This window comes from Sebastes fasciatus, chromosome 7 (genome assembly GCF_043250625.1).
Source record: "Sebastes fasciatus isolate fSebFas1 chromosome 7, fSebFas1.pri, whole genome shotgun sequence".
NCBI classification, from domain to species: domain Eukaryota; kingdom Metazoa; phylum Chordata; class Actinopteri; order Perciformes; family Sebastidae; genus Sebastes; species Sebastes fasciatus.
Genome location: NC_133801.1, coordinates 17,744,041 through 17,769,677, shown reverse-complemented (window position 1 = coordinate 17,769,677; position 25,637 = coordinate 17,744,041). Strand labels below are relative to the sequence as shown.

Genomic DNA, 25,637 nt, shown 5'->3' with positions numbered 1-25,637 from the left:
CTGCAGCAGATTCACAGCTCATTGATGTATTTGTTCAGCCAATCAGCGAGCAGAACAACAAGATACGGCGTCTGACCACATGGATACAAGTGATGCATTGTGTGCTGCATCTCTTCTCTTTAATACATCCATGCATTACACCCGCGTCCAGGCTTTACAGGCATAATAATAATAATAATAATAATGTAAACGGATGTAGTCTTGAGTTGAGGGAGGTTACAGTTGTGGAAATGTATGCTGCATTACGTCATCATTACCTTTTGACTAGTGCTCCTCCAGCGACCAACGTGTACAAGTGAAGCAACCAATATTACAAGCACATAAAGGCAGAGGTGCAAAGTAATTAAGTAGCCTACATATAGTATACAAGTACAAGTTTGAGGAAATTGTACTTTACTAAAGTATTTATATTCTTTGCTACTGTACTTTATACTAATACGCTACATTTCAGAGGGAAATATTGTACTTTTTACTCCACTACACTTATTTGATAACTTCAGTGACTTTGCAGAATCAGATTAATAATACAAAATGTACTCAACAAAAAAATATGATGTACTCTTTTAAGTTAAGACTTTAGTGATCTTCAGCAGCATAAAAGTGATGTACACATTAATACATCAGTTATTATAATCCAATTATATATTCTGAAATGGGACCTTCTGCATGAGTGCTTTTACCTTTTGGTACTTTAAGTATATTTTGATGCCAATATTTTTGTACTTTCAGAATACATACAGAATATATATTTTTAGAAAACATTTTGAATGCAGGATTGTAACCGAGCATTTCTATACTGTGGTATTGCTATTTTTACTTAAGTAAAAGACCGGAGTACTTCTTCCACCACTGCACATAGGGTAACATATTAAGGCAATAACTGCAACTTTATTATTAAATTGTTATAAATATAGGATATTCTAAACCAATGTAATTAATTTGGTCTGAGAATACCAAATATAGATTGGTGTAGACATACGTAGACATCTTCAAAGTACCCTTTTTTGTCCAGCCAACAGTCCAAAACCTAAAAGATATTAAATTTACAATGCTGTGAAACATTAAAAAAAAAGCAGATAATTCTCACATCTGAGTCGCTACAGCCAGCAAATGTTTGGCCTTTTACTTTGATTAATGACTTAAAGGATAAATCAATTATGATTTCAGCTCTGGTTGATTTATTAATGTAATTACTCTTGTTACATCAGCCCAGATATAGCCAGACTATTGACTTTCACACACACAAAGGCTTGTGAAGTCAAAGTCCTGGTATAACCGAGGGACATGTACTACAAATAGGAACTAGGTTTTTGCTTGCAACACACAATTAATGTGTACGTGCACACATGGCCCTTGATATTTAGGTGTCTTTTCCTGTTATTCACTCAGCTCTGGTCAGGAAGTATGTCACTTGCAACAGAGTAATAATAGTGGACCACGATACTAAAGGTTCTCCAAGCACAGGAAGGACTGAGGGGCTCCAGGAAATTAAAACAGTCTGTGTAAATTTAAGAGATGTGCCAATTGTCAAGAAACACTGGGATCAACTTTCAAAGCCAATGTTTAATAAAGCAATTAAAGGGTTTCGTCTAAATACAAAAGATCATGACAGGAATATAGTCCCTTTGAGAAGAAACATGTACACTGTCCTCTTGTGGTCATTTAAATGTACTGCATCATCAAAAAAAGAAAATAGCTAAAAATGCTTGTCTGTGTATAAAAGATGCACCATGAAGTACAAAACATGTTATAAAAAAGAACATTTATTGGAAATGTTTTGACAAAACACCAATATACAGTATGCACTACCTTAAAAAGCAAACTGAACAAGTACAAGAAAATTAGATGACGTGAACTGCTGATTATCTACTGGATTAAAAACCTCCAGAAATCCCTGTGAATTCAACAATCAAAACTAAAATGTAATATTTTGGATCATTTATGGCTTTGCGACAGACCTCAAAAGGATATTCTTCAGGTACGTGCACAGTTGGTTCATCAGATCTTTATTCTGACCCTCGACCCAGTGCATCTCAATCATTACGTCGCTATCCTCAAGCATCACGTTCAGCAGACACTTAAACAGGAAGTGTTCGACTGCAGCGGGACTCAGGGGTCGCTTAGAGGGCGGTTCACTCTCTGCAGCAGCTGCTTCCTGTGGACATGTTTCCTGCCCTGCGTCTGAGCAGGTAGAAGACTCCATGTCCACATCTTCACCTGATACTTTTTCTAAGACCTCTTTCTCTTCTGCAGGGGGGTTCTGTGTTACATCTGTACTCGTCTCATTGGAAGAGGCGCCATTTTCAACCTGCTCTGCGGGCTGCTTCTGACCAGCTTGCTCTTGTGCAGAGGTAGTTTTGCTTTTAGCGCCATCACCCAGGCTGTTGATGTTTTGTTTGGAGGCAGACTGGTTTTGAGATGCTCGGGCTGTGGCCGGAGCAACTGTGGCCGGAGTGGTTTGAGAGCTGGTTCCAGTGCAGTGAGGCGCCCTGGGGAGCTCTCGCAACTGACGCGACCCTTCGCGTCGCTTCTGTCGTCCGTGGATCCAGGTGTTCTCCACAGCTGTTAGAGAGAGGCTCTGCTCCTGCTCTCTGCATGGGACACGTTTGTGTAGCACCTGCGGAGCCAGATAGAAGACAATCTGACTAATGATGGCGTTTACTGCACATAATATGATGTATTAAGGGCCGTCCACACTAAGGATGATAATGATGTGAGCATCCACACTGATGAAACGATAACGATCTGTAAACAGTGGCGCCAAGCATGCGCTGCACGCTCCAGCTGTGTTGCACAGTTGTTACTTATTATTAACGGTTCTGTAATGGGAAACGTGTTTCTGTGATACCAAAAATCCTAAATGTCATCCTAAACAGAGATAAGATAGGATTTAAGACTTAGAAAGTTTCTGTAATGAGGCTCCATGTCTACAACTTTATAAAGGGTGAAACTTAACCTTCTAACTGTGGCAGTGCAGCCCTAAAGCTTACCCGCAGGTCGGTGAGTGTTTTCTCCAGCAGTGCAGTGATGCTGTCCACAGGGCCGCGGGCAGTAACGCCTAAAGCTGAGGCTTTGGCCTGCAGCTCCTTCAGTCCCGCCTCTGGTACAGTGAACGACAGGGGCTTCCTCGTCTTCTCCAGTTTACGCTTCTTACTGGGAGGAGACTGGAGATAAGAGGGAGGGAGATCAGGAGAAAATTAACAAATAGTCTCTAACATGGATATGTAAAACACAAAACAATGGACACAAATTAAAAGAGTTTCAAAAGGTATAGTCTAATAGAGAAAGAAAGTGACTGAGGGATGTGTGGGTGAAGTCAACAATGCCAAAGATACCTGCAGTACCATAGTCAACAAGATCATTTTGCAATGATAAGCACACACTGAAATATGCAGGGAAATATTTATTCTAGATAAATCAGACAGTAAAAAATACAAATGACACGACTTTGGGCAGCCCTGCTTTAAACATTAGGTAAAATGTTTGTTTTTTTCTCAATCATCCAATCAGATGACCAAAGTTTACATCCAGTCACTGGCCTGTTACCAACCTGGATGGCAATGTGTTGGTTTTCTCATTTTTGTTTCTCCACTGCCTAATAAATGCTTAAAATACCCCCCAAAAAAATCAAAAACTAGTATTAATAATGATATATATATACTTTTGTGGGTATGGTCACTATCTAAAACACTTGTGTTTTTTTTGTTTTCTGACTATAGATGGATGTTTGTTACACACCACATGAGGGCGCTCAAGCCACATGAGCTCCTCCTGAACCTGCTGCGAATTAACCACCATTCCTTATTTCTAATCCCCTCTAATGTCACGCTGTGATGGCGGTGGAGGTCATTACCCAACCGTGTCTGAATAAAACAGACGCTCTGCAGCGATCATACCCTTCACGTCCACTGCAGCCAATAAGTCAACGCCGCACTGGCGAGTCACTGCAGGCTGACTGAAAGTGGGGAGACAGCGGGGCTCTGCTGCCGCACTCCACTGTGACAGAGCAGACAGCATGGCCGACTGACCTACAAACAGCTGAGGGAAGGAGCAGACTGTGACCTTCACTCTGCTGCACTGATCTGAGAGTCAACTTTTGATTACTCGTTCATTTTAATGCATCAGAAGACTTTTGAGCCTCTTTTTTTTTTTTAAATTATAGTATGTAATATGTATTTGTTTTCTTTCTCTAATCACTCTCAAGAATAACAGAGGAATCTGAAATAAAATATAAAACATAAATTCCTGCATCTGCTTCATTTTCATTGATAAAAGCTACATCTTCACTCCCAGTAAAAGGTTTTTCAATCATGATTGATTTTTTTAGTGAAAATGATGGTCCGTGTAAATGTATGTTTAGCAGGGATGGACATATTTAATTAACGGGTTGACGATGAACGCTGCCTTGTCTGGCTGCTTATTAGAGCTTCTTTTATTTCTTATTGTTTCTCACAGACGTCTCTTCCCCCCCTTTTTCCTCCACGCACCGCAAGCCCTGCGGCTCATTGTACAAGGAAAGGAAATCAATAAAATCCATCAAGCCAGTCCTGTCTGTTTGTATGCAGCATCCTTGACACAGATTCTTGCACCAATACATTAGTATATAAACACACACACACACACACACACACAGTCAACAAGCACAGATACATAGATAAACTCAGACGAAGAGCATGAAGAGCCACATGTGTATAATTTTACAGGAAACCTCTCCACTAAAGCATGTCCTCTTCTGACTCTGCTGCTCTTTCACTCCATTATTAATCCCACTTACACACTCTCACCTCATGCATGCCCTCCCTCTCTCACACACGCACACACAATATGGGTACATGACAACGCCACAATAAAAGCCTGGCCTAATTTTGAAAACTAGGCGCAGTAAAAGCCTACAAGTCCAATAAGAGCTGTTCTCTTCAGATATAATGTCATTCAATAATCCATCTTGATGGTGAGTGCTTGCAACAAAATGCTGCAGATTTCACCTCCAGGCAAACATTGTAAATTATACTCTTATCACCCCTCTTCTCCCAACCCCTATTTCTTTTTTGTCAAGTCCAAAACCCCCTTGGCATGGACTCCTGAACTCTGGACCTTCCTGAACCCGCTCCTGCTAGAGGCCTGTATGAGCAACAACACGCCTCAGGGCTCAGATAAAGCCTGGCTGCCTCCGTCTATTCTCTCTACATGTGCTCTAATCTCACCATCCACAGTCTCCATCCCTTTGTCTGTTTGTGCTGGATTTCTTTATCTGCATCTTGTGTTCCTCCAGTCCAATTAATTTAATCCACCCTCTGCATCTCTCCCTCTTGGTAATGAGAAGATCTCATATTATTCCGCCTTTATAAAGTAAAGCCCAATGTTGAATTTCTTCACAACAACCCAGATCAAAAGCCAAGTACTAAACAACAAAGCTCTGTGGTCAAACCATACCCATGATTTCTGGAGTTGCACTAAACTAAAGCCTTTCTGGGACAATATACTGGGGAGGCTGTACAAGGAAGAGACAGATACCAGCATTAAAGCTATAACGAGATAATGATTTTAAAGAGTACTCCAATTTAGCATTGAGCTCCTATAGCATTCGCGGACTCATGATGGACAGACTAGAGCCAACAGTGCGGGACACACTGCAAAAACTACGCCGATAGATGCTCACCAATAGCCCCAAACTAGCTGACGGACAGTTTCATTTTCATACTTGTAGTCTTCAGTTCTGACCGACGCAATTTGTCAGGCTTCACACATCTCCCTCTGAAGCAACAAAAGGCTTTATACAACTTTATTCACATATGCAGTAGTACTCCCCAAGACCTGCAAGTTCTCCCTTGAAAGCAGCTTCAGTCCATTTCTGTATTGAAGACGACTTCCTGGATGTGACATACAGTATAAATCAACCTTGTGAATCCAGAGATTAAGATTAGGTCTATCAGTTGTGTTGTAGCCTGTGATTCACTTTGAGTGTCACCTGTAGAAGACAACCTGTCACCCGTGTGGTTACATGAAGTTTAAACAAACGAGACGACAGGGAGAAAGAGGAGATGAATATAAAGTAATAGTAGTAATAGTAGCCTGCGGGTTGACCTGGTAATAAAAGGATTAAGTAGGTCACGGATGTATGCATGTCACATATGTTATAGTCTATATGTAACATTAATGAGCACTCCCATGCACATACATACATACATACATACCAGGCGTCCATAGGAACACACGCATGCAGGCAGAATGAGGCAGTCAACCATGCAAGGAATTACACATGCAGACAATTCTGTCATTTAAACACACACACACACACACACACACGCACACGTGCTTGAGGGGTCTGCGTTGTAATGATGGCGAGAAGCTCTCGAGGGTAAATAACGGTGGATATGCGTCAAAGTGGAGGAGGAGAAAATGTAGGCCAATCATTCTGCTCAACTGCTTTTATGCTGAAAAGGCCAAAACAGAGAGGAGTCCAACACAACACAAACAGTTGTCGTCACACAGCCTCTGCTGCACCTGCTGACCGCCTCCACCTGCCTTTATTTTCAACCTGTCATCACTCCAACATTATTGTTAGCTTTTAGCTGTTGTGGCTACTTCACCGTCCCTGCTTTCTATTTATCTCAAACTCTCACTGTCCAGACAAGACAATGGTATGGTGTGTATGCACACAGTCCTGCCCTGGCAACTGTTGCCTGGCTACAGCATGTTAAAAACCCCATAAACATCTCCCCAGAGGAGACTGGAGTAAGTGCTTCTAATGGGTCAGAGCTGGAGGGAAAGAGGATACAGTGTGGAGGATGGAGAAGATGGAGGTGTTGTATGACAGAGGGGGAGGCTTTGGGTTTTTGGAAATATCCAGTTCAAACAGCCAAATGGCCGACGCTGTTGAGATTACTTACATGTGTATTGACTTATGGTACCAAATGTCAAGTCTGCTTCTCGGTATCATCGTTGCACGTCTGTACTGAATTTCATTACCCAGCCATAATGACCACAGTGAGCAGTAGGGCTGGAGTCCTTCAAGTGCATAAAATAAAATCAACTCAGACTTACCGGGACAATCACATCATCATAGAAACTCCAGGCCAGCGCCCAACGCATCGTCCGTCCCTGGCAGAACTCTGTGTGCGTCACTTTCGGTACCTGACGACAAAAGAAAATAAGAGGCGTGATCAGGTGTGATCAGCACTGTGTTGCGATTACTTCAACATCTATATAGGGGTGTAAGAAAATATTGAACATATCGAGTATCGCGATATGTGTCGTGATACTTTATCAGTTCTCAAAAGCACGATATCAATTTTTAATCAATAGTTTACATATTATATATATATATATATATATATATATATATATATATATATCAGTCAATATTTTATTGAATTTGCAAAGAAATGCGAACTCAAATGATGTTTGACGGGCAGATGCGGACCTTGGTCCAGACTTTGAGGAGTCCTGATATGTATTATAAAGTCTTGTCAATGTCTTGAAAAAAAGTTTAAAAAAGGCTGATAAAAAAAATAGATCAAATAAATACCCACAATACAAAATGACAGATAAAAACATCAAACTTTATTCCATAATTAAATCAGATAGAGCCACTGAACTAGATGGCTGAATTTGGAGATTATGATTTGTGATAAAATGTAAAACAGCTCTACATAACCAAATCATTTTTTCAACAGACCAAGAATGTGACTCTTCATCTTTGACAGCATTTTTCCTGCTGTGAGTTTTGGTTTGCGTGAGCTCCACATCTCTAATAGTGGGTGAGAAAATATATAGTGATGATGTGAAAAAGACTCACACATGTGGTGTGAAAACCCTCGTGCCAACAGAGCACTTTAAGTGTCTCTCAGGACTGCTTCTGTAACTACAAGGAGGAGGGTCACTGAGATAAAGTTCAGAAGTCAAGGAGCTCCGTATCTGAGACATTCACATGTGCTAAATTAAAAAGCACAAAGAGAGATGAGGAGACACTGGAGAGAAGACGGAGTAACGGGTGATAAAAGCATTAGCATATTAACTAGGCTGGGTTTCTGTTTACACACACTTTAAAAAAGAGGCAACAACTCCTCTCTGGACGTTAGCCAACGCTGCACTCACTCTGATGAGCAGCGACAGCACCCGAAAACCTCTGGAGGAGCTTTGAGGGATGGCAGGTGGAGTTTCTTTTTTTTTTGTGAGCATGTGATGAAGTGACTGGCACAGGACCAGAGGCCTGCAGCAGTCAGGAGTCATGTGCTGGGCTATTAGTTAGGCTAATGACACTAATGCATGTTAGCTACAGAGTGCCATGTGATTCAGTCATGCACCGCTAACAGAAATCAGCTCCTTCATGGCTCGTTTGTGACACTGCTTAGTGAGCACATTAGAAAGAGCTGATGAGTTTTATTTCTCTGGGTATCTGCTGCTCTGACAGTGACGACCGTCTGCTTCTAATGTCAGTACTAAGTCCCAGAAGAGTGTTTGAGAGGGGAGGCAAAGATTGTTTTAACAAGCCATTATCAAACCCTGCACAGAAGGGGCACCTTCCTGCCTGAGCAAACTGAGATCAAAAGCTGTGGATGCTCTTTTGATTGCAGTCGATGCAGATGTATTTGCGTGTTTGCCTCGGTTGGTACTCACCCCTTGCTTCCTCAGCTCCTCTTTCAAAGGTGCCAGGCTACACTTCTTCCCCAACATGCAGCTGTACCACCTGCAGAAAGAAGAATCCATATTAAACCAGCTGTGTGACGCTGTGTTAGCGGGCATGGACTACCAAGCAGAGATCAAACGAGCCGAGGTGAGCTTTGGGGAGCAACACAAACGAAAAGTAAAACATGAGACAGGAAAAACATCCGTATGTGTGTACGGTCCTCAGTGGAGGAAAAGCTGCTTTGAAGTCGTCCCTCGGTGGAGGCCTGATCAATAATCTCTGCTGTGCAATAAAGAGGTGAGGTTGGTCTTGATCAATAAGCAGTAGAGTCCAGTCGGGGAAGATGGAGGAAAGATAAACACATCAGGGAGTCAGACAAACCTTGTCAGGGTTTGTTTAGTTTTCACTAGACACTATTTAAAGCTAATTATCTGGTCTTTATTTAATCACCACAACTTGAGGGAAAAAAATATCTAAAATGTGCATAAAGTGTGATTTTCTGTGCAGCAACAATTGATTTGTGTTTCCCCTCTCAGGCACATACTTTCTCCATTTCTTGGTGGTGATTATTCATGCAGCCTGTGAGGAAGACTGCTGAAAAACACACGTCAGCTTCCTCTGCATTAGTTCAATTAAATATTTTTTTCTGTCTTTTTTAAAAACAATTAGTGGATTAATCAATTAATAATTAACATTTTTTATAATCATTTAAAATCATTCATCTCTGGTCCCAGCATCTCAAATTTGAGAATAAGCTTTTAGAGAGAGGTTGAAGGGCTTAGTCTTCAAGCTAGAGTGATACTGGTATCATATGAAACTAGAAAACCTAAGGAATCGATTGGTACCAGCCATGTCATGTTAGCTTGTTGGGAAGAATGCTAAATAATGCTTCAAATTTTTTGCCAAATTTTGGCGAGGAAAAAGGGGTCCCTTGACCTCTGACCTCAAGATATGTGGATGAAAACTCTGAGATGAACAGAGTGAAAACTGTATCTTATTAAATCAAACAGATGTTGACAAACTGCATAATTTGCAGTTGATAGAAGTAGCAATATATCTTATCAATACTCATATACCTATCGCTAAATGTTTAAAATTGCAATAAGATCGTATCAAGACTGAAATAAAAATGATTGGACGGGCTTATTACAGGCCTGCGACAGCCACAGGTACCAGATGTTTTTCTTCTATTTGTCAGAGCATTTGATTTATTGATTGCTGTCGGGATGTAAAGAGAATTCAAACAAATATAACAACAAATTCTTCTAAAATAAATTGCCTGCTCTAGCTTTAATATTCTCCTATAAAAGCTCTAAATTTGAACCTCAATCAAAGATAAAGAATTGTGTTCTTTGTGGTAAAGATGAAAATACATCAAGGGACCTAAATGTGATCCTAAGTAGTATTTACATATACTAACATTAGTATGGGAAGCACGATAACCAGTTTAGATTTATGTGATTGTATATGAATGCAGGAAATTGCATTTCTTTTTTTTCCCTTTTGGGTTGAAAGGACTCTGACTTGTGTTCAAACCTAAGCCCTTGTAATTAGCCATATTCCTAAATATACAAAAGGTAAAGAGCGACAGTCACACCCAACGACTGTATATGAAATCACATCTTAAAAACAGTTTTGATTTGTGACTGAGGGAGAGAAAGGACTATGATTTGTAATCAGGTTAGGGAGGTATGAAGATGCCCAGAGGGGGTGAAGGGGAGGGGGAGAGCAACATGTCGGCCTCGGCTGACACAATGAAATATTGAACAGCTCTAATATTCACAGATGTTCCCCACTTTTCAACACAGTGGGGAGGAACACCCAGAGAGGCTTTCCTCCTCCACCGGCGGCTTCTCAAACATCCCAGAGTGTGCAGCTGCACTGGCATCCATATTCTCTATTCACACATTGAAGCACGTATGATTACAATCTTATTAGCAGAGATGGTAATTTTCATATCAATGGCGTGATAAATGAGGAGTATTACCTCATTTCTAACTGGGGTTGTGGGTGTGTGTTATACTGGGAAGTAAGGTGGCTTGCCCCTATCTGACAGTAATTACACATCAGTGGAAAGAAGAGGGGAAGCGGAGTAGGGCAGGGCGGTGAGGGCGGTGAGGGCGTCTCAAAGGACCAATCGGTGAAGCTGGCAGTGTTTCCATGGACACCTGGTGGCTCTGGTGTCCCAGCATGCATTTGGGAGTGACAGCCGGCTCCGGTTGGTTTGGCCCGAGCCTAAAACCTGTTAAATGAAACTGGGTTTGTTCTCACTTCCTTTCTTCACTACACGACTGTAACACAGAGCCACACAGGAGTAGGCAGGTGTTGAGATCGTCCCTCTCAGGGCCGCTCATCTTTCCAGTGACGCATTATGCAAACACACACACACTGTACTCCCATATAGGAGGCAAAGCAGGTGTGGCATGTCTAATCAGTTTTAATAGCACCACTCTGCAGCTCCCTCTACCCGTGTCTCACTCTGCTGCCCCGGTGACAGCCCTAGTAACGGGGGAGGGTGAAGTGACGGCCGCTGGAGACACCCCCACCCACCCACCCAAACACAGCTGTTCCCTGTGGGTTCCCGGATACAGTACACGGTGAGCTTGTGCCAGAATCATTAAACCAAGTGTGGGTGACAGCTCCATTAATGTGCAGCGACCCATCTGCACATTTCACCTCTTGGTGTCTCCCCTTCACTGGTGGTGCTCTCAGCAGCAATTTAAACCTCTCCAAGCCTCTCCAAAGAGAACAAAAGTGCAGTGCTCTTGTTCATCCATCTGCCACTTCAGATGTGTAGCTGTGCAACCCTGAATACTTACAGTTTCTGTCTGGGACTGAGCTTGAAAACTCTGGTTTACATTTGCTTTTACACACAACAAATACGCCTGCAACTACTGCAGTCATTATTGAGCCCAGTTTGATTTTGCCGACTCTTTGTCTCACCGCAAGCGTTTCTTGAGCTGCAGGCTGTCATGAATGATCCTCTTGACAAATTCCAGTTCCCCGCCCTCCGCCATGATCTCCGTCACCCCGCCTGTGTTCACTGAACTGGGAGGAGGTCGCCGTGAGTTCCTGGAGTTTACCCCCTGCAGAGAGCAACAAGACAGACAGAGATTAAGATAAAATCCTATTAGAAGCCTGTTACTATCGTGTAAACAAACACGGTGAACAAGTGCAGTGTTTACTCTCAATGAGCCAAACCTCAGGACAGTAAAACGTTAAAGTTTCAGGCAGGGAAACACTCACCTTTGCTTCAAGCTGGTTGGCAAAAAAAGGAGGGTTGCACATGCAGAAGTCGTAAACTATTTCTGTCTCTTCTTTCAAGGCGTCCATCAGTAAAGTCTTCTGGGGGACTTTGACAACTAGGAAAGTGCAAAAACACAGATGAGGCAGGGATTTGTAGGTTCAATGATTTAGGTAATCATGACAGCTCTTGGGACAAAATAAAACAAGGCTAAAGGCCTCCAAACAATGTGCAACTTCAGGCCGTCCCACACAAAAGTTAACAATCATGACAGAAACAATTATTCTACGACGATACGCCGTTAGTCTCGAGCTAGTTACTTGTAGCCACAGTTCAGCCAAACTGATGTAGTATCCCTTAAAGACACACTAGGCGAGACAATATACAAACAATACACTGAAAGACTGCAGTTAAGTGTCTTGAGCTACCTTGTTCTTCAGGATGAGTGGACCACATTTACCTTTAATCAGGTCAGACATCTTGTTCTGCTCCACGTTTTTTGTAGCGTAGTCAAAACAGATGTCGTCCACCTCTGTGGCCAGAAAGTACCAGCCGTTCATTGTGGCTCCCAGTAAGGGGTAGATACAAGACGCACCAGTGCCTGAGGAAACACACACACATATATGTTTGGCAGCTGGAGGATGTGTGTGTGTGTTCTTTAGGATGATTAATGGTTATGAGTTTCATTGGACAATATGGAAATATGTTGTTTAAAGTAAATATTAAAGGGACTATAATGGACAATAGATGTCAGTTCCAGCAGCTGTTATTAAATCATCCACATATGACAACAACGACCACAAGTCAGTCCAGCGGCACCAGTTAGTGAAGGAAACGCCCAGTGGTGATCCATCAGAGAGCAGACAGCTTCAATCTGCTTACAGAAAGATTCAGGGTCACCAATCAGTGACCTGAGGTCCTAAAGAGGACGGACACACACACACACACACACACACACAGACCGACACACCTGCAGGCACAATCACCACAAACGCAAAGACATACTGCTTTTTCTCTGACAGACAGAACGGCAAACACGCTGTGACATGTGGATGGGGATTTGGCTGGTAAGTGCTGGGAACACTGGGAATGACTTGGCTCATGTGCACCAGCTGGAAGCACCAACTGACATTTTGTGCGTCGCTCTGAGCTGCTGGAAGCCACATCCGGAATAAACAAGAGCAGGAGTTTCAAACGCAAATTAACTGGGGGACACCAACTTGAACAAATATTGTTTTTTTTAATATTTTTTCTCTCAGTTGCATTAAAAGTCAGCCTGATTTATTTGGAGCTTCCTTACGATGGTGATAAAAGTGAAACCTCTCATACACACTAGTAAATGTAAAGTAAATGACAGAAATAGCGGTGGTGGTACCGATGTCGATGCCCCTGCGTAGCTGCTTCTGGCCGTCGATGAGGTCCTCCACCCAGTGGATGTAGTTGAGGCGGAGGGGGACGGTGGGTATGAGGCGTTCCAGAGGGATCTCGATGGTCAAACCAAAGTCCTCCTTCAGCAGGGTGCAGGTCAGCGCTCGCACCGCCTCCGGCTCTTTGAAATTCACACTGGAGGAGAAACAAACATGGCTGAATGAGTTCATGTTAGCATTTCAATCCTACAGTAACACAAAGGAAAATTCAGGTTTATTAACAACTTTATTCTATCTGTTATTATAGTGTTGTATTCACCAAAAAAAAAAAATCTAAACCCCTTTGCCAATTTTAGACTATTATATTTAGATATTTAGATTATATCTAGTAATTTCTTGTACATCTGCTTGTGTTTATTGAACTTTCAACAATTGTGTTTGTCTTCTTTTGTTAAACAAAGGGTTTGTAAAAACAAAAAACAACCCCACGTGTATAAATTTATTTTAAATTTAAATTAAAGTAAGATGGCATTATATAAGAAACGTTTCAAACAATTTCCAGCCCTGGAGATTGGAGCTTAGAACAGACAGTTTGGATAATAATGATACTGTCCACCTTTGTTTTCTCCTCCATCTAAGTTTGGTTAATGATAACCTGAAGGTTGTTATTACTAGGGATGTCAAGAGAACCGATACTTCAGTATCAAGTCGATGCCAAAATTCTGAAAACTTGGGACGCCACTATCGGAGGACGAGAGCTAGTTAACGATAGCTTTACCGGCTGCTAACAGCAAACGCTAACTAGCTCTTGTCCTGCCGATTTCAACACGGGATGTTCCACTGAGTTACATTATGATGCGTTCAGGCTCTACTATAAGTACTGAGCGAAGGTCAATTCTAATGTTATCATGATGCGTAATAATAATTTAATCTTGTAAAATGTAGTTTTTGGCGAGAAACTTGAATAAATCCAGGTGTTTGAAGGAGATGTTTTGACAGCAATATAAAATAGATAATTAGGGAATTATGACCTATTTAACTTCCTAACAAAAACCAGTATGCAAACGGTAAAGTAGTATATGTTGAAGTACATGGGATTTATTGTTTTACTTTTGACTTTTACTGTGGTATCGAGTATTGTGGCGTTTCACTGGTATTGGTAACGACTACTAAATGTCTGGTATTGTCACATCATGAGTTATTGCTGATTGAAACGGTGACCAAAGCTACAAAAGTAAAAACCAATGTTGTATAAAACCAGAATTTCCCTTTAAGGATGATTTCAATTTAGTGAGTTGCTGATCCTCTTGTTTTATCAATGAGGCGACCTGACAGCAATTTACCAAACTGCTCTTAATACTGCACTTCATTAACCCTCTGCTCCTCCAGCCTGCTGCAGCGCTCTGCACTTCACATCACACACACACACACACACACACACACACACACACACACACACACGCAGATGAAGGACAATAGGGAGATAAGCAGCCCTTCAATTCAACAATCCCTTGCTAATGACAATGAAATTCACATTTTCAACATTGCTAAGAGACCTCCCACTTTTTACTCCCAATTCTCAGTCCGACTTGCTCAGCTCTCCCGTTAATGATTTCAGCTGTCACACAAACGGGCACGAGTGCGGCAGACAGAACGAGTGGGCGAGATAGGTATAATTAAAGCTTCGCCGAGCGCTTTCGCACCTTGGCAGATGTAATTAGACACATCCTGGTGATGGCAGCGTCTGGCACCTCACCAGTTTGGTGTGAGCAAAAAAAAAAAAAACCTACTGCTGGTAGAGATGGAGATATAACTCTGAGATCCAAAGCAGTCAACCTCTTATTTTGTTTTATTTCTTTTCACAAATCAATTAAACATGAGGAGCTGAAATGTTTTGCTCTCAGTATTCAGCTCCTCTTCGGTGATATTTCACAACAAATAAAATGCATATCAATTTCCATTTTTTCCCCTTTCTTCTAGGCCCATTTGAAGACCAGAATGCCAAACAATTAGATTTAAGCAGGTGCCGCCACTGAGACATGAAATACTATCCAGGAAGTCACATTTGAGTGTGAGATCCAAGAGTCTGAAGGTTTATGAGAGGCCAAAACACTGCATTATAATGAGGAAGGATTCTACTCTGCAACGTTATCATGGTGGCAATAATTTCATCTTTCTCGGTGATGATCGCGAGGTAAACAGTAGAAGTACAGCGTTCACAAATGTTCGCAGGAATGTGCGCTTTCACATTTCATTGGCCAATTAATTTTTTTGGCTGGCAACCCTTTGATATTTTTGCCAGAGCCCTCTGCTGTAGCATCCTTGCTGCAGGGACAAAGTCGGTCTGAGCACCACTAAAGTACAACTGAAAACTGAAATGGTAATTCATAATATAGTTACATGGTGCTATCCTTAAACCTATTTGTGTCTAATCAAGTTATCACAAACAAACTGATAGAAAAGTGTAGAAATACTGGCAAAATTAGCTGGGTTAACATGTGTGATATTAACACATATGCAGGTCAGGACATGAGTGTGAGGATTTTCCCCGATCAGAGTGAGCAGGAGTGTTTTGGCAATGTATAATTTGATACCTTAGGCCAACTGAACTGAACTACAGATTTGAAAGCAACATAAAATACAAGCTAGGGGTCGTCGTTTAAGGCGCTGATCGTGGGCCGCAATGTTCCTGGCAGGGGATCTATGTTGCATGTCATTCCCGTGTTTCTCTCTCCACTCATTTTGTATAATGTCTCGACTGTCGGCTGTGGAACTGGGCTGTGTAATAAAGGCATAAAAGGCCCTAAAATATGAATTTAAAAAAAGCAGCACTGAGTGCAAAGCAGGGGAGAAACCTGTCTCGCAGCTGAGGTGACTCTAGTCCCTGAACACATCTGCCTCTTCATTCAGGAGTGACAACACGGACAAACGACCCTCCAGGTGTGAGACGGATACAAATGAGAAGTGATTTACCTGTTGAGCCTGCCATCAATCTTACCCTGCGTCTCCTCACCTAATGAACATATTAGGTTAATGGTCCAGTTTAATCAGCGGCTGAAGGAGTGTGACCTGGAGGAGAGCGAACACCTGGCTCTCCTTTGAGGATGTACTACATTTTTACAAAAAGACAAACCAGTGAAGAAATTTGCACTTTTAAAAATGGCCTGAGCTTAGGGGAGGAATCAGGCTAATGAGGGAGAAGTGATACATCAGCATAACGCTCACTCTTCTCCAAAATGAAAGCCTGCCTCTCTCTCAGATATGCTGCCCTCTTTCATTTCTCCTCTAAGGCATCATTAGATAAGGATCAATATTCAGAGAGGGAGGCTGCTCAGGCCAGCCCTCTATTTTTAGCCCCGGATGAGTGTGTGTGTGTGTGTGTGTGTGTGTGTGTGTGTGTGTGTGTGTGTGTGTGTGTGCAATGCAGACCGATCACTCCCATCAGCAGCACTGCGAATGCCACGTCTCCATGGCAACCCCACCTACTGAACAGACGAGGAGAGCACGCAAATCCGGCCACGCTGGAGCAATGGCTGATGCCAGACGGAGCGTGAGAGTGCCCGCGATTTACGTCTGTGCTGCCACGTAGGTGCACCGCTGCGTGATTACGACATTAATGTGGCCGACGGGACGCAGCGTGGGACAAACCAGGATGAAGAAGTTGTGATGAGACTAAATGTACTGTACTGTTTTGATGATAAGAGTGTAAGGAATTAGTTAAAGCTCAAAACATGCTCCAGCTTACATTCAGGTAAAACAGCCAGAGCAGGTGTGAAGGAGCAAACAGAGAAGCAGGTGAAGAAGAAGAAGAAGAAGAAGAAGAAGAAGAGATTTAAGTGCTGAGACAAAGAAAAGTCTTTGGTTCAGATGGATGAAGAGACGACATCATTAGACCGGAGGGGAGTTTACTGCTGAGACAAACAGCTTGCTCTCACCTCCACGCTACATGATCAGCATGAAAACACACACACACACTCTTTCAATCTCCGTCCACAGAGAGGTGACCTTCATGGTACATCTACTTCAGTCTGAGTGTGCTGGGAAACATTTTTTGCTGATTAGAAGCAACTTCTTCTCCCATGTCAGGTGTTTTTATTTTTTGAGTCCTCACAAGAGCAGAGACGAGTACATCTCTTCAAAACTCAACATGAATTTAAAGCTGATCTGAATTTGAATATCTCTGAGCTCATTTTGTGATATTTTTGCAATTCTGCAGATGTGCTGATGCTGTAAAAAAAAAAATGGCTTGGATCCAGCAATTATGGCTGAAATTATTATTTTTCTAGATTTTTAGCTTTTTATTTAGTATTATTTATGATTTGGTGAATAAAATGTTTATTGAAGTTTTGTATCCTTACCATAATAACACTACTTTAGGAGCAACGGAAGGCAGACGGCTGCTGGCGGTACCACAGTTTTGCACTCTGCGGCTCACGTTACCGCAGTTTCACAAGCGTGTCGGAGAACTACGGTGGCCTTCAGGTAATGTAAAAACGTGAAAGGCTCTCTCTAGAGCCGGTGTTTGGTTTGTCCATTCTGGGTTACTATAGAAACATGGCGGAGCAACATGGCGGACTCTGTGAAGAGGACCCGCTCCCTATGTAGAACGATTCTTAGTTTCAGGTGATTATACACTAATGAAAACATAGCTATGAATATTATATTCCATCTTTGCTAATAGATCTCCTGAAATGTTACACACTGTTCCTTTAACAGTCTCTATTTATCCTTTTCATTTTCAACAATAGAAGGTGATCTCCTCAGTATATTGGACAAGCCGACAGTGTTTGAGTAACGATTGTGGAAACAAAAAAGCAATAGATGTGATTGGAAATGCCATTTTAAGTTGTAATGATAAAAGAAAGACAGAAGCAATAGACAAATATGTTGTGTTTAGGTTTTAGTTTTTTCATCAGCCGACAATCATTTGAGTTTATTTAATGGGATCTATTGATGTCAGCTCAAGAAAGCTTATTGGAGCTGCTTACCAGAAACCCTTTGGCCAGAACACAACCCAAATTATTCATAATTAACTGGTTTTCAGATATATGATTTGGAGTATAGTGATTGGTTGAGCCTGTATATTAAAGACACAGCACAGAAGTCACACAGCCTCTTTACACCAGATTCAGTAAGTGAAATATGGAAAAATAATGTCCTACCTGAGGCACTGAGTTTCCCTCATCTCTCTCCCATCAGATAGTAAAAAATCTCTGCATGGTAATAACTCTGCTGGGCTTTCCAGTGAGGGAAGTAATGCTGATCATTGTAGTTTCACATTTGTCAATTTTAAATGTGGCATCAGAGGTCATGATTATTCGTTCATTTATCTTCTATTGCCGAGAACATGTTTAATAATATATCTCCCAACACAAAACTGCTGTGAAAATTGAACATTTTATTAATTACGGAAGTGAAAATCTTTCCACAGAAGATCAGCCCATAAAAAATATGACTACCAAATTAAATGTCACCCAGGCTGTTGCATTTTTAATACCCATTCATGCCTCCTAATCCACCCCTCTAACTGAGCTCCCCGTCTCCATCCCCAAAAACTGAGACAAACCAACATTCAGACTATTTTATCTGTTCCTCACTTCAATTCCAATCACATCCCCCATATTTCTCCTCCAGCTGCCTCTGGTCTGAGCTCGACTCTCTGCCCACCGCTATCAGTCCTCCCCACTGACGATCCCTAAATGAAGGGAGACGTATCTCCCCTGGGGATTGAGTGAGTGTCTCCCCAAGATTACTCTCATCCCTAACTCACCGATTAAATACTTTAAAAACCCAGTAGATGAATTCATTGGGAAATACAAAACCACACTAATCCCTCCACTGATGGAATGACAGACTGACTGGGAAGAAGAGCCAAATTTCTGCAGACGGCTAACCAGAGCTACCACACACACACACACGAAGGAGACGCAAATCCTGGACATCCGTTCATGCAGCAGGCTAAGGGAACGAACTGGCAAATGAGTCAATGTCTGATCATTGTGCAATATACTACTGAAAGTATTTGTTTAAAGGAAGAATACGCAGACTTCATTTCAGGTGCTGCACATAAAAAATGAAGAATGTTTGACTCCCAATAAACATTTTTTAGGCATGGTACCAGCATAGCTCCAGGGTCGGTCGGTCGGTCGGTCGGTCAGTCCACCGCACTGGTCCAGACTCAAATATCTCAACAACTGTTGGATGGATTGTCGTGACATTTTGTACAGACATTCATGTCCCCCTCAGGATGAATTGTAATAACTTTGTGAGCCCCAGACTTTTCACCTTGTGTCACCAATCAAGTCAAAATTTCTATTTGTCCAATACTTTAGTTTATGACTAAATAGCTGCAAAACGAACAATATTCCCATCAGCCTCAACTGTACATTGTGTTTAGTGCTAATTAACTAAATGTTAGCATGTTAACACGCTAAACTAAGATGGTGAACATGATAAACATCATACCTGCTAAACATCAGCATGTTAGTATTATCATTGTGGGCATGTGAGAATGCTGATGTTAGCATTTAGCTCAAAGCATTGCTGTGCCTATGTACACCAGAGGGCTTCCTCCAAAATCTGAAAAGTGAAGCCAGTGCTTAAGTGCCAATGGGTGACGTCACAGTAACTACGTCAACTTCTTATAAACAGTCTATGATGTTCAGCCTCACGGAGATGCTAGCATGGCTGTGGACTATCAAGTCTTGCGCTTTGATAAATTACTTAAATGATTTATCAATTAATCAAAATTGTTTGTCAATTTTCTGTCAATAAATCAATCAAATCTACTCATGGTTACGTCACTAAACAGACTGATGTTTACTGAAAGTAGATCATGCAGTCTGCTTTACTGATAGTAATCAACGTTTAATTTCCTTGTCATTTCACATTTTCTTGTTGTCTAAAAAAAATGACACACAACTTCTTTCTAGTTGTCTAATTCTCTTATTGTCTAAATTTCTACATTGGATGTCCAGCCCCAACACTACCAGCCCATTGTTTGTTGACTGTCTGTCTGTCGGTGAGCCACACACAAATTGATAATTAACACCTGTCACAGACGGACATCCAGTCGGGTTTTACAGCGTGCCCACACATGCACATGCTCAGCCTGCGATGAAATGATTGACTGGCCACCTCACAACCACAAAAGATCAGCCCACACCAATATGTTCACATCCACACACAGATGTTCAGGCTCGCTGCAGTGACACCATGTCGGCACTCATCTGCATAACACAGACAATAACAAGTGATTTCCTCACTGAGCAGACGTGGTACCTGTTTCATAAAACACAAACAAAGAGGGAGGAGAGTGTCTCAGTCCTGACAGATGAACAGCGGACCTCAAATACAAGTCTTACAATAACTGTCAGCACATTCATTCATTGGGAGTTTGCTTTGTTTTGACAGACTTTTGCATCAACTGAGAAAAAAAAATCTAAATTTATAAAATGACAAGCTGACATGTCTTTCTAAAAGACTAGAACCAACTTAACCAAGATAAATCATGAATGCTATTTTGGGTATGTTTTCAACTAAAATAAATATAATTCTGGGTATTACCAGTGCCAATATAGTACCTGAGTTTCAGTAACGATATCAAAACTTGTTTTCTACAAACCCATTTATAACACAAAGCAGCTGCACAAGAGAACATTTCTTATATAAAAATGCCTTCATATAAATAGCAGAATTATTATGTATATGAGGAATTATCTAAATTTAAAAAAAGATTAAAAAAAAGATATATATATAAAAAATGGAAATATAAGTTGCAGCAAAACGCCCTGGACAGAAGAAGATGCAAAAGTAGTTTAAAATGGCTAAATTCAGTAAAGTAAATATAAAGGCTGACAGCAAATTGCAATCTTAAATATTCACTGTGCTTGTCAGAAATTTGACTCATTGTTCTAGACGGCATTTTAACGATCACAAAATTACAGGATGTGGTCTGTAATAGACACATGGACATTACAACTGCACATTTGACGAGCTTTTGCAGGGGTCTTGCTCTCATGATGGCTTTAAAGCTTCAGTAGGCAGAATGTTTTTGGCATCATTGGGCAAAAATTGCATAATAACCTTTCAGCATATTGTAATTTAAGTGTTCTGAGAGACAACTAGACTTCTGAACCTCCTCATGGCTCTGTTTTCAGGCTTTCAAAAAAAATCTAGCTCGTGAAGGAAGACTTTGGTCAATCACAGGTAATTTCAGAGAGAGCGTTCCTATTGGCTGTGCTCCGGCTGGTGGGCGGTGCTTGGTATTTCCTCAATAGATCTCAATATCAAAACAAACATTCTCATTTTACAGCTAAACAGTACACTACAAGATGTTTCTGAAAATATTTGAGGTGAGAAATAGGCCTTACAGTAACAGAATATTGATTCATATTTGATCAGTGCTGCCTAGTTTGACCGTTTTATCGGAGTTAGCGAGTGATTGACAGCTGCTCAGAGACGGCAGACTCCAGACCAGCTCTGATTGGTTGTTTTCCTCCGGTCTGTGAAATCTTGCAGATGCCGTTAGGAGCACCGGAGGACACAGAGGCACATGAGTGTTTTCAGATTACCTGTCTCATGCACTACTGTCATGATATAATGACCGTTTTATAACAAATATTGTTTTAATCATATTTGCTCCATTTCTACCCACTGCAGCTTCAATTTGTTTCCATCATCGTATTGTTTCTCCTAATAGGCATATGTGTTGGTTTTAACACGTTTCGTGTATCAGATTAACAGTCGATTTTCACACAAAAGTAAAAATTTTATACTGAGTTGATTAAAAAGTAAATTAGGAGAAAAAAAACTCAGAGATTCACTTTAAAATAGAAAGACGTCTCTGCGGATTGGATTTAAAATAAAGGAGGATCAGCAATTTCGCAGAAGAACAGTAGGTAATTGCAGCTCTAATTATTATTTGCGTGAAGGTGTTAATTGACCCACTTATGCCCTCTGGATGGGAAAATCACTGACCGGTGCAGGTAATGTTAGCATCACCACACTAGAGAAATAAATCCAGTCCAAATGGAGCTTCAGTTAACATTTGTCTGATAATATAACTAATGACAAGGTATTCATTTTTGTATAAGGTTTGGTAAATACCCTCCTCCAACTCGTCTACATTTATTAGGCTTTATTAGTTAAAATTAATCTAGTTCCTGTTTCTTTCCTACAGCAGCAATCACGAGCTCACACTGTTTGATGTCACACCGCCACTAATCCCACCAGACATATTCTTCCTTTGTTCTCCTGCCTGGACTTTCTCACATCATGACTTCTCAGCAGCGTCTCACTGGGAAGGGCACGCACACACAAATATCCGGTTTGAGTTCGTAGTGAAACACAGGAAGCTTACAGGGCCGTTTTTGATTGACACACCAACCTATTCTTAATAATTGGGATTTGTTTGAAACTGTAAGTCACACATGCTTTGTGAAGTCTTTCTAATCGAAAAAGAGAGCAGAAAACAGGTTTGAGTTTGAGTCCTGATGTTGGGTCCATTAATCATTTGTCCAGGCTTCGTCCTCCTGCTGTTGCCAGGAGCTGAATGAGCAGTAAAGATCAGACTGAGTCAGCTGGGGCATGAGCGGTGCTGATCTGGATCCTCAGGGCTCGACTCTGGCATACTGGTGAATAGGTGTTTCTGTACACTGCGACAATAGCGACAATATATATATATATATATATATATATATATATATATATATATATATATATATACACACACACAATATGGGTAAAAATATGTGGACACCTGAACATTTGACCCATATGATGTTCTTGAACATTTCACTCCATAACTATGGATATTAATTAGGGGTGTAACAATTCATCCACTACATCGATGTATCGATTTATATTCCTACGATACAACTACATTGATAGGCACAGGGCAAGTCGTCCTTCACGGGAGACGTATATCGATATAAAATCGATTTGAAACGCAAAAAACGATTGTATCGATATTAAGGAATTGCACCTTGTATTTAAGGACGACAAACGTTATATGAAAGTGTTTTTTAGCACTTTTATTAGTAAAGAAATGTTAAACGTAACTCCGGTTCTCAAGACATGCGCAAGCTTGCCAGCTCTACCGTTTATATTGAAAATGAGGACAGAAGCAGCTGGTTAAACCACTGCTCATTTAACTTGAATAGAAGTTGGTTTATTATATTTCGTGTTAAATATTAGACTGCCTTGTATCTTGAGAACTGAAGCAGCAGGTCCCGCAGTTGCATTTTTTTTATCATTTTCAAATAAAAGGTGTATGTATTTGCCATTAATCATTGTTGACTTGTTTATATCCATAATTAATTTATACCTAATTCCCTTACAAGAAAAACTTTGAGGAATCCTGACATGCTCTGTCCAGTATCAGCTATTTATTTCACAGTCACAACGATTGAATTTCAAATCATTGAATCTTATCGCTCTAGATGAGCCAAATATCGTCCTGAATCGTATCGGAACCATGGAAATCGTATCGTATCGTTGTAAAAACGTTACACCCCTAATATTAACATGCTGTAGCTGTATTTCTAAAGACCCCACCCACCCTGGACATGGACTGTTTACTCCCCTTCCCTCCGAAAGGAGATACAGGACAATTAAAACACACACAAACAGACTAGGAATAGCTTTTACCCACAGGCTGTCAAGTGTGTAAACCCCCCCTCAAAGGCTGAGGACACTAGCTGCTGAACCATAATCATAACACCACTTTATGATCCATTTAATTGTGTATATTTTGATTTGAATGTTTTTATGTTTGCTTTTAATGTTTGCTTTTCATTGTTTTCCATGACAATGACAATAGAGTCTCTATTCTATTGTACTCACACAGGTCGTCCGGTGAGGCTGGTGTGAACATGCTGCTGGAAGTCTGGATACTTGGAGGCCAGATAAGCAAAGTCCGGAGGTTTGTCTTTGTACCGGTTCCTGGGATGCATGGACCTGTTCAGAGCCATGGCAACAGCACTGACTCTAGAGGAGCGAGAGGAGACACGAGGCATGAAGTAACCATGGTGAACTCACAGCAACAACAGGCACTAACTACATTTAACAAAGCTAACATATCAAGCTAATATGTAGCCAGAGTTGTGTGTCTACCTACCTCTGAATGTAGTTTTGTCCTTGTTGTGATGAAGTCTGTTATTATTTCCCGGCTGGTGATTTACTTTATTGGACAAAACAACTGAGAAGAAAAAGCTCAAACAACTCGAACAAACTCACGTTGTCCCAACGTTGATGACTTTCTGTGTAGCTCTCTTCCTGGATGTCTGCGACGTCACCCTCTCTACGCTGGTGCGTGATGACGTCATTAAAATGGTTACCATGTAAACAGAGATGTGTTTCAATACATTCTCTTATGGACTGATGAGAATCTATTGTGATTTTTTATTACTTTTTCTTAGTATTATAATATTATATATATATATATATTATAATATTATATATCTATATATGTTTATCTATCTATCGATATATCTATATATCTATATATATAAAATATTACAGTATTATATATATATATATTATAATATTATTATATATATATATTTTTACTTTATTAATGTACCCCTGGTATGGGCAGTTTTTGCATGTATATATTGTTATTGTACTTATATTTTATAAAATAAAAAAACAGATGTTTCAGAGAATCTAATTTAATTTTACTTAAATTTATTCTATTTTATTTTATTGTGTAACTTTATTATACTTTATTTTATTTTATTTTTTAACTTTCTTTCATTTTATTTTATATTTTTATTCTGTTTTGTTTTACTTTATTTTATTCTATTTTATTTTAAATTGTTATTCTGTTTTGTTTTACTTTATTTTAATATATTTTATTTTATTTTACTTCTGTTTTATTCTGAATGTTTAGATAAATACAAACAAACCTCTAAAAAAACTATCTCAGAGTTGTCAACTGAATTTCTGGGGAAAACTAAGGGAAATTACTCATCTCATTTACAAAAGTATTTTTACTGTTTTTCAACATTATAAACACTACTTGAGGCTATTCTTTTTAATTCTTTATTTACATTTAAAATTTCCCTTCAAGCCTTTACATTTTTGCTACACTCATTAAATATATAGAAAAACAGAGTAACTTAACAGATATTACAATTCCATATTTTAAAGTAAATATGCCTCTTTTATTGTTTTTCTTTTCTTTACTGTCTTGTCCTTTTAATTTTTGTTTAATTTTATTACCACAAGCTTTGATTGTTCCGTCCTTTTTACATTAACATTTTTATGATAAATGCAGAGTGTAAATATCTTTTGATCCGTCAAGTTTTGTGAAAAATACAAATAAAATGAATCTGTGTGTCAATGCTTAATAATAATTTTGACACACTTCAAATGAGCTGCATCTCACTGGTGG

At 40.4% G+C, this 25,637-nt stretch overlaps 1 protein-coding gene across 1 annotated transcript; it reads right to left on the bottom strand.

The window, feature by feature from the left end:
* Positions 1-1,742: 1,742 nt before the first annotated feature.
* On the bottom strand, positions 1,743-24,568 carry mettl16 (methyltransferase 16, N6-methyladenosine). Its single transcript, XM_074641957.1, has 10 exons — positions 24,479-24,568; positions 24,086-24,229; positions 13,249-13,436; positions 12,334-12,474; positions 11,876-11,991; positions 11,573-11,715; positions 8,620-8,689; positions 7,045-7,134; positions 2,991-3,164; positions 1,743-2,617 (listed from the first exon to the last, which is right to left on the bottom strand). Exons 1-10 carry the CDS (start codon positions 24,565-24,567, stop codon positions 1,940-1,942), a joined length of 1,833 nt encoding a protein of 610 aa, XP_074498058.1. The 5' UTR covers position 24,568; the 3' UTR covers positions 1,743-1,939.
* Positions 24,569-25,637: the final 1,069 nt, after the last annotated feature.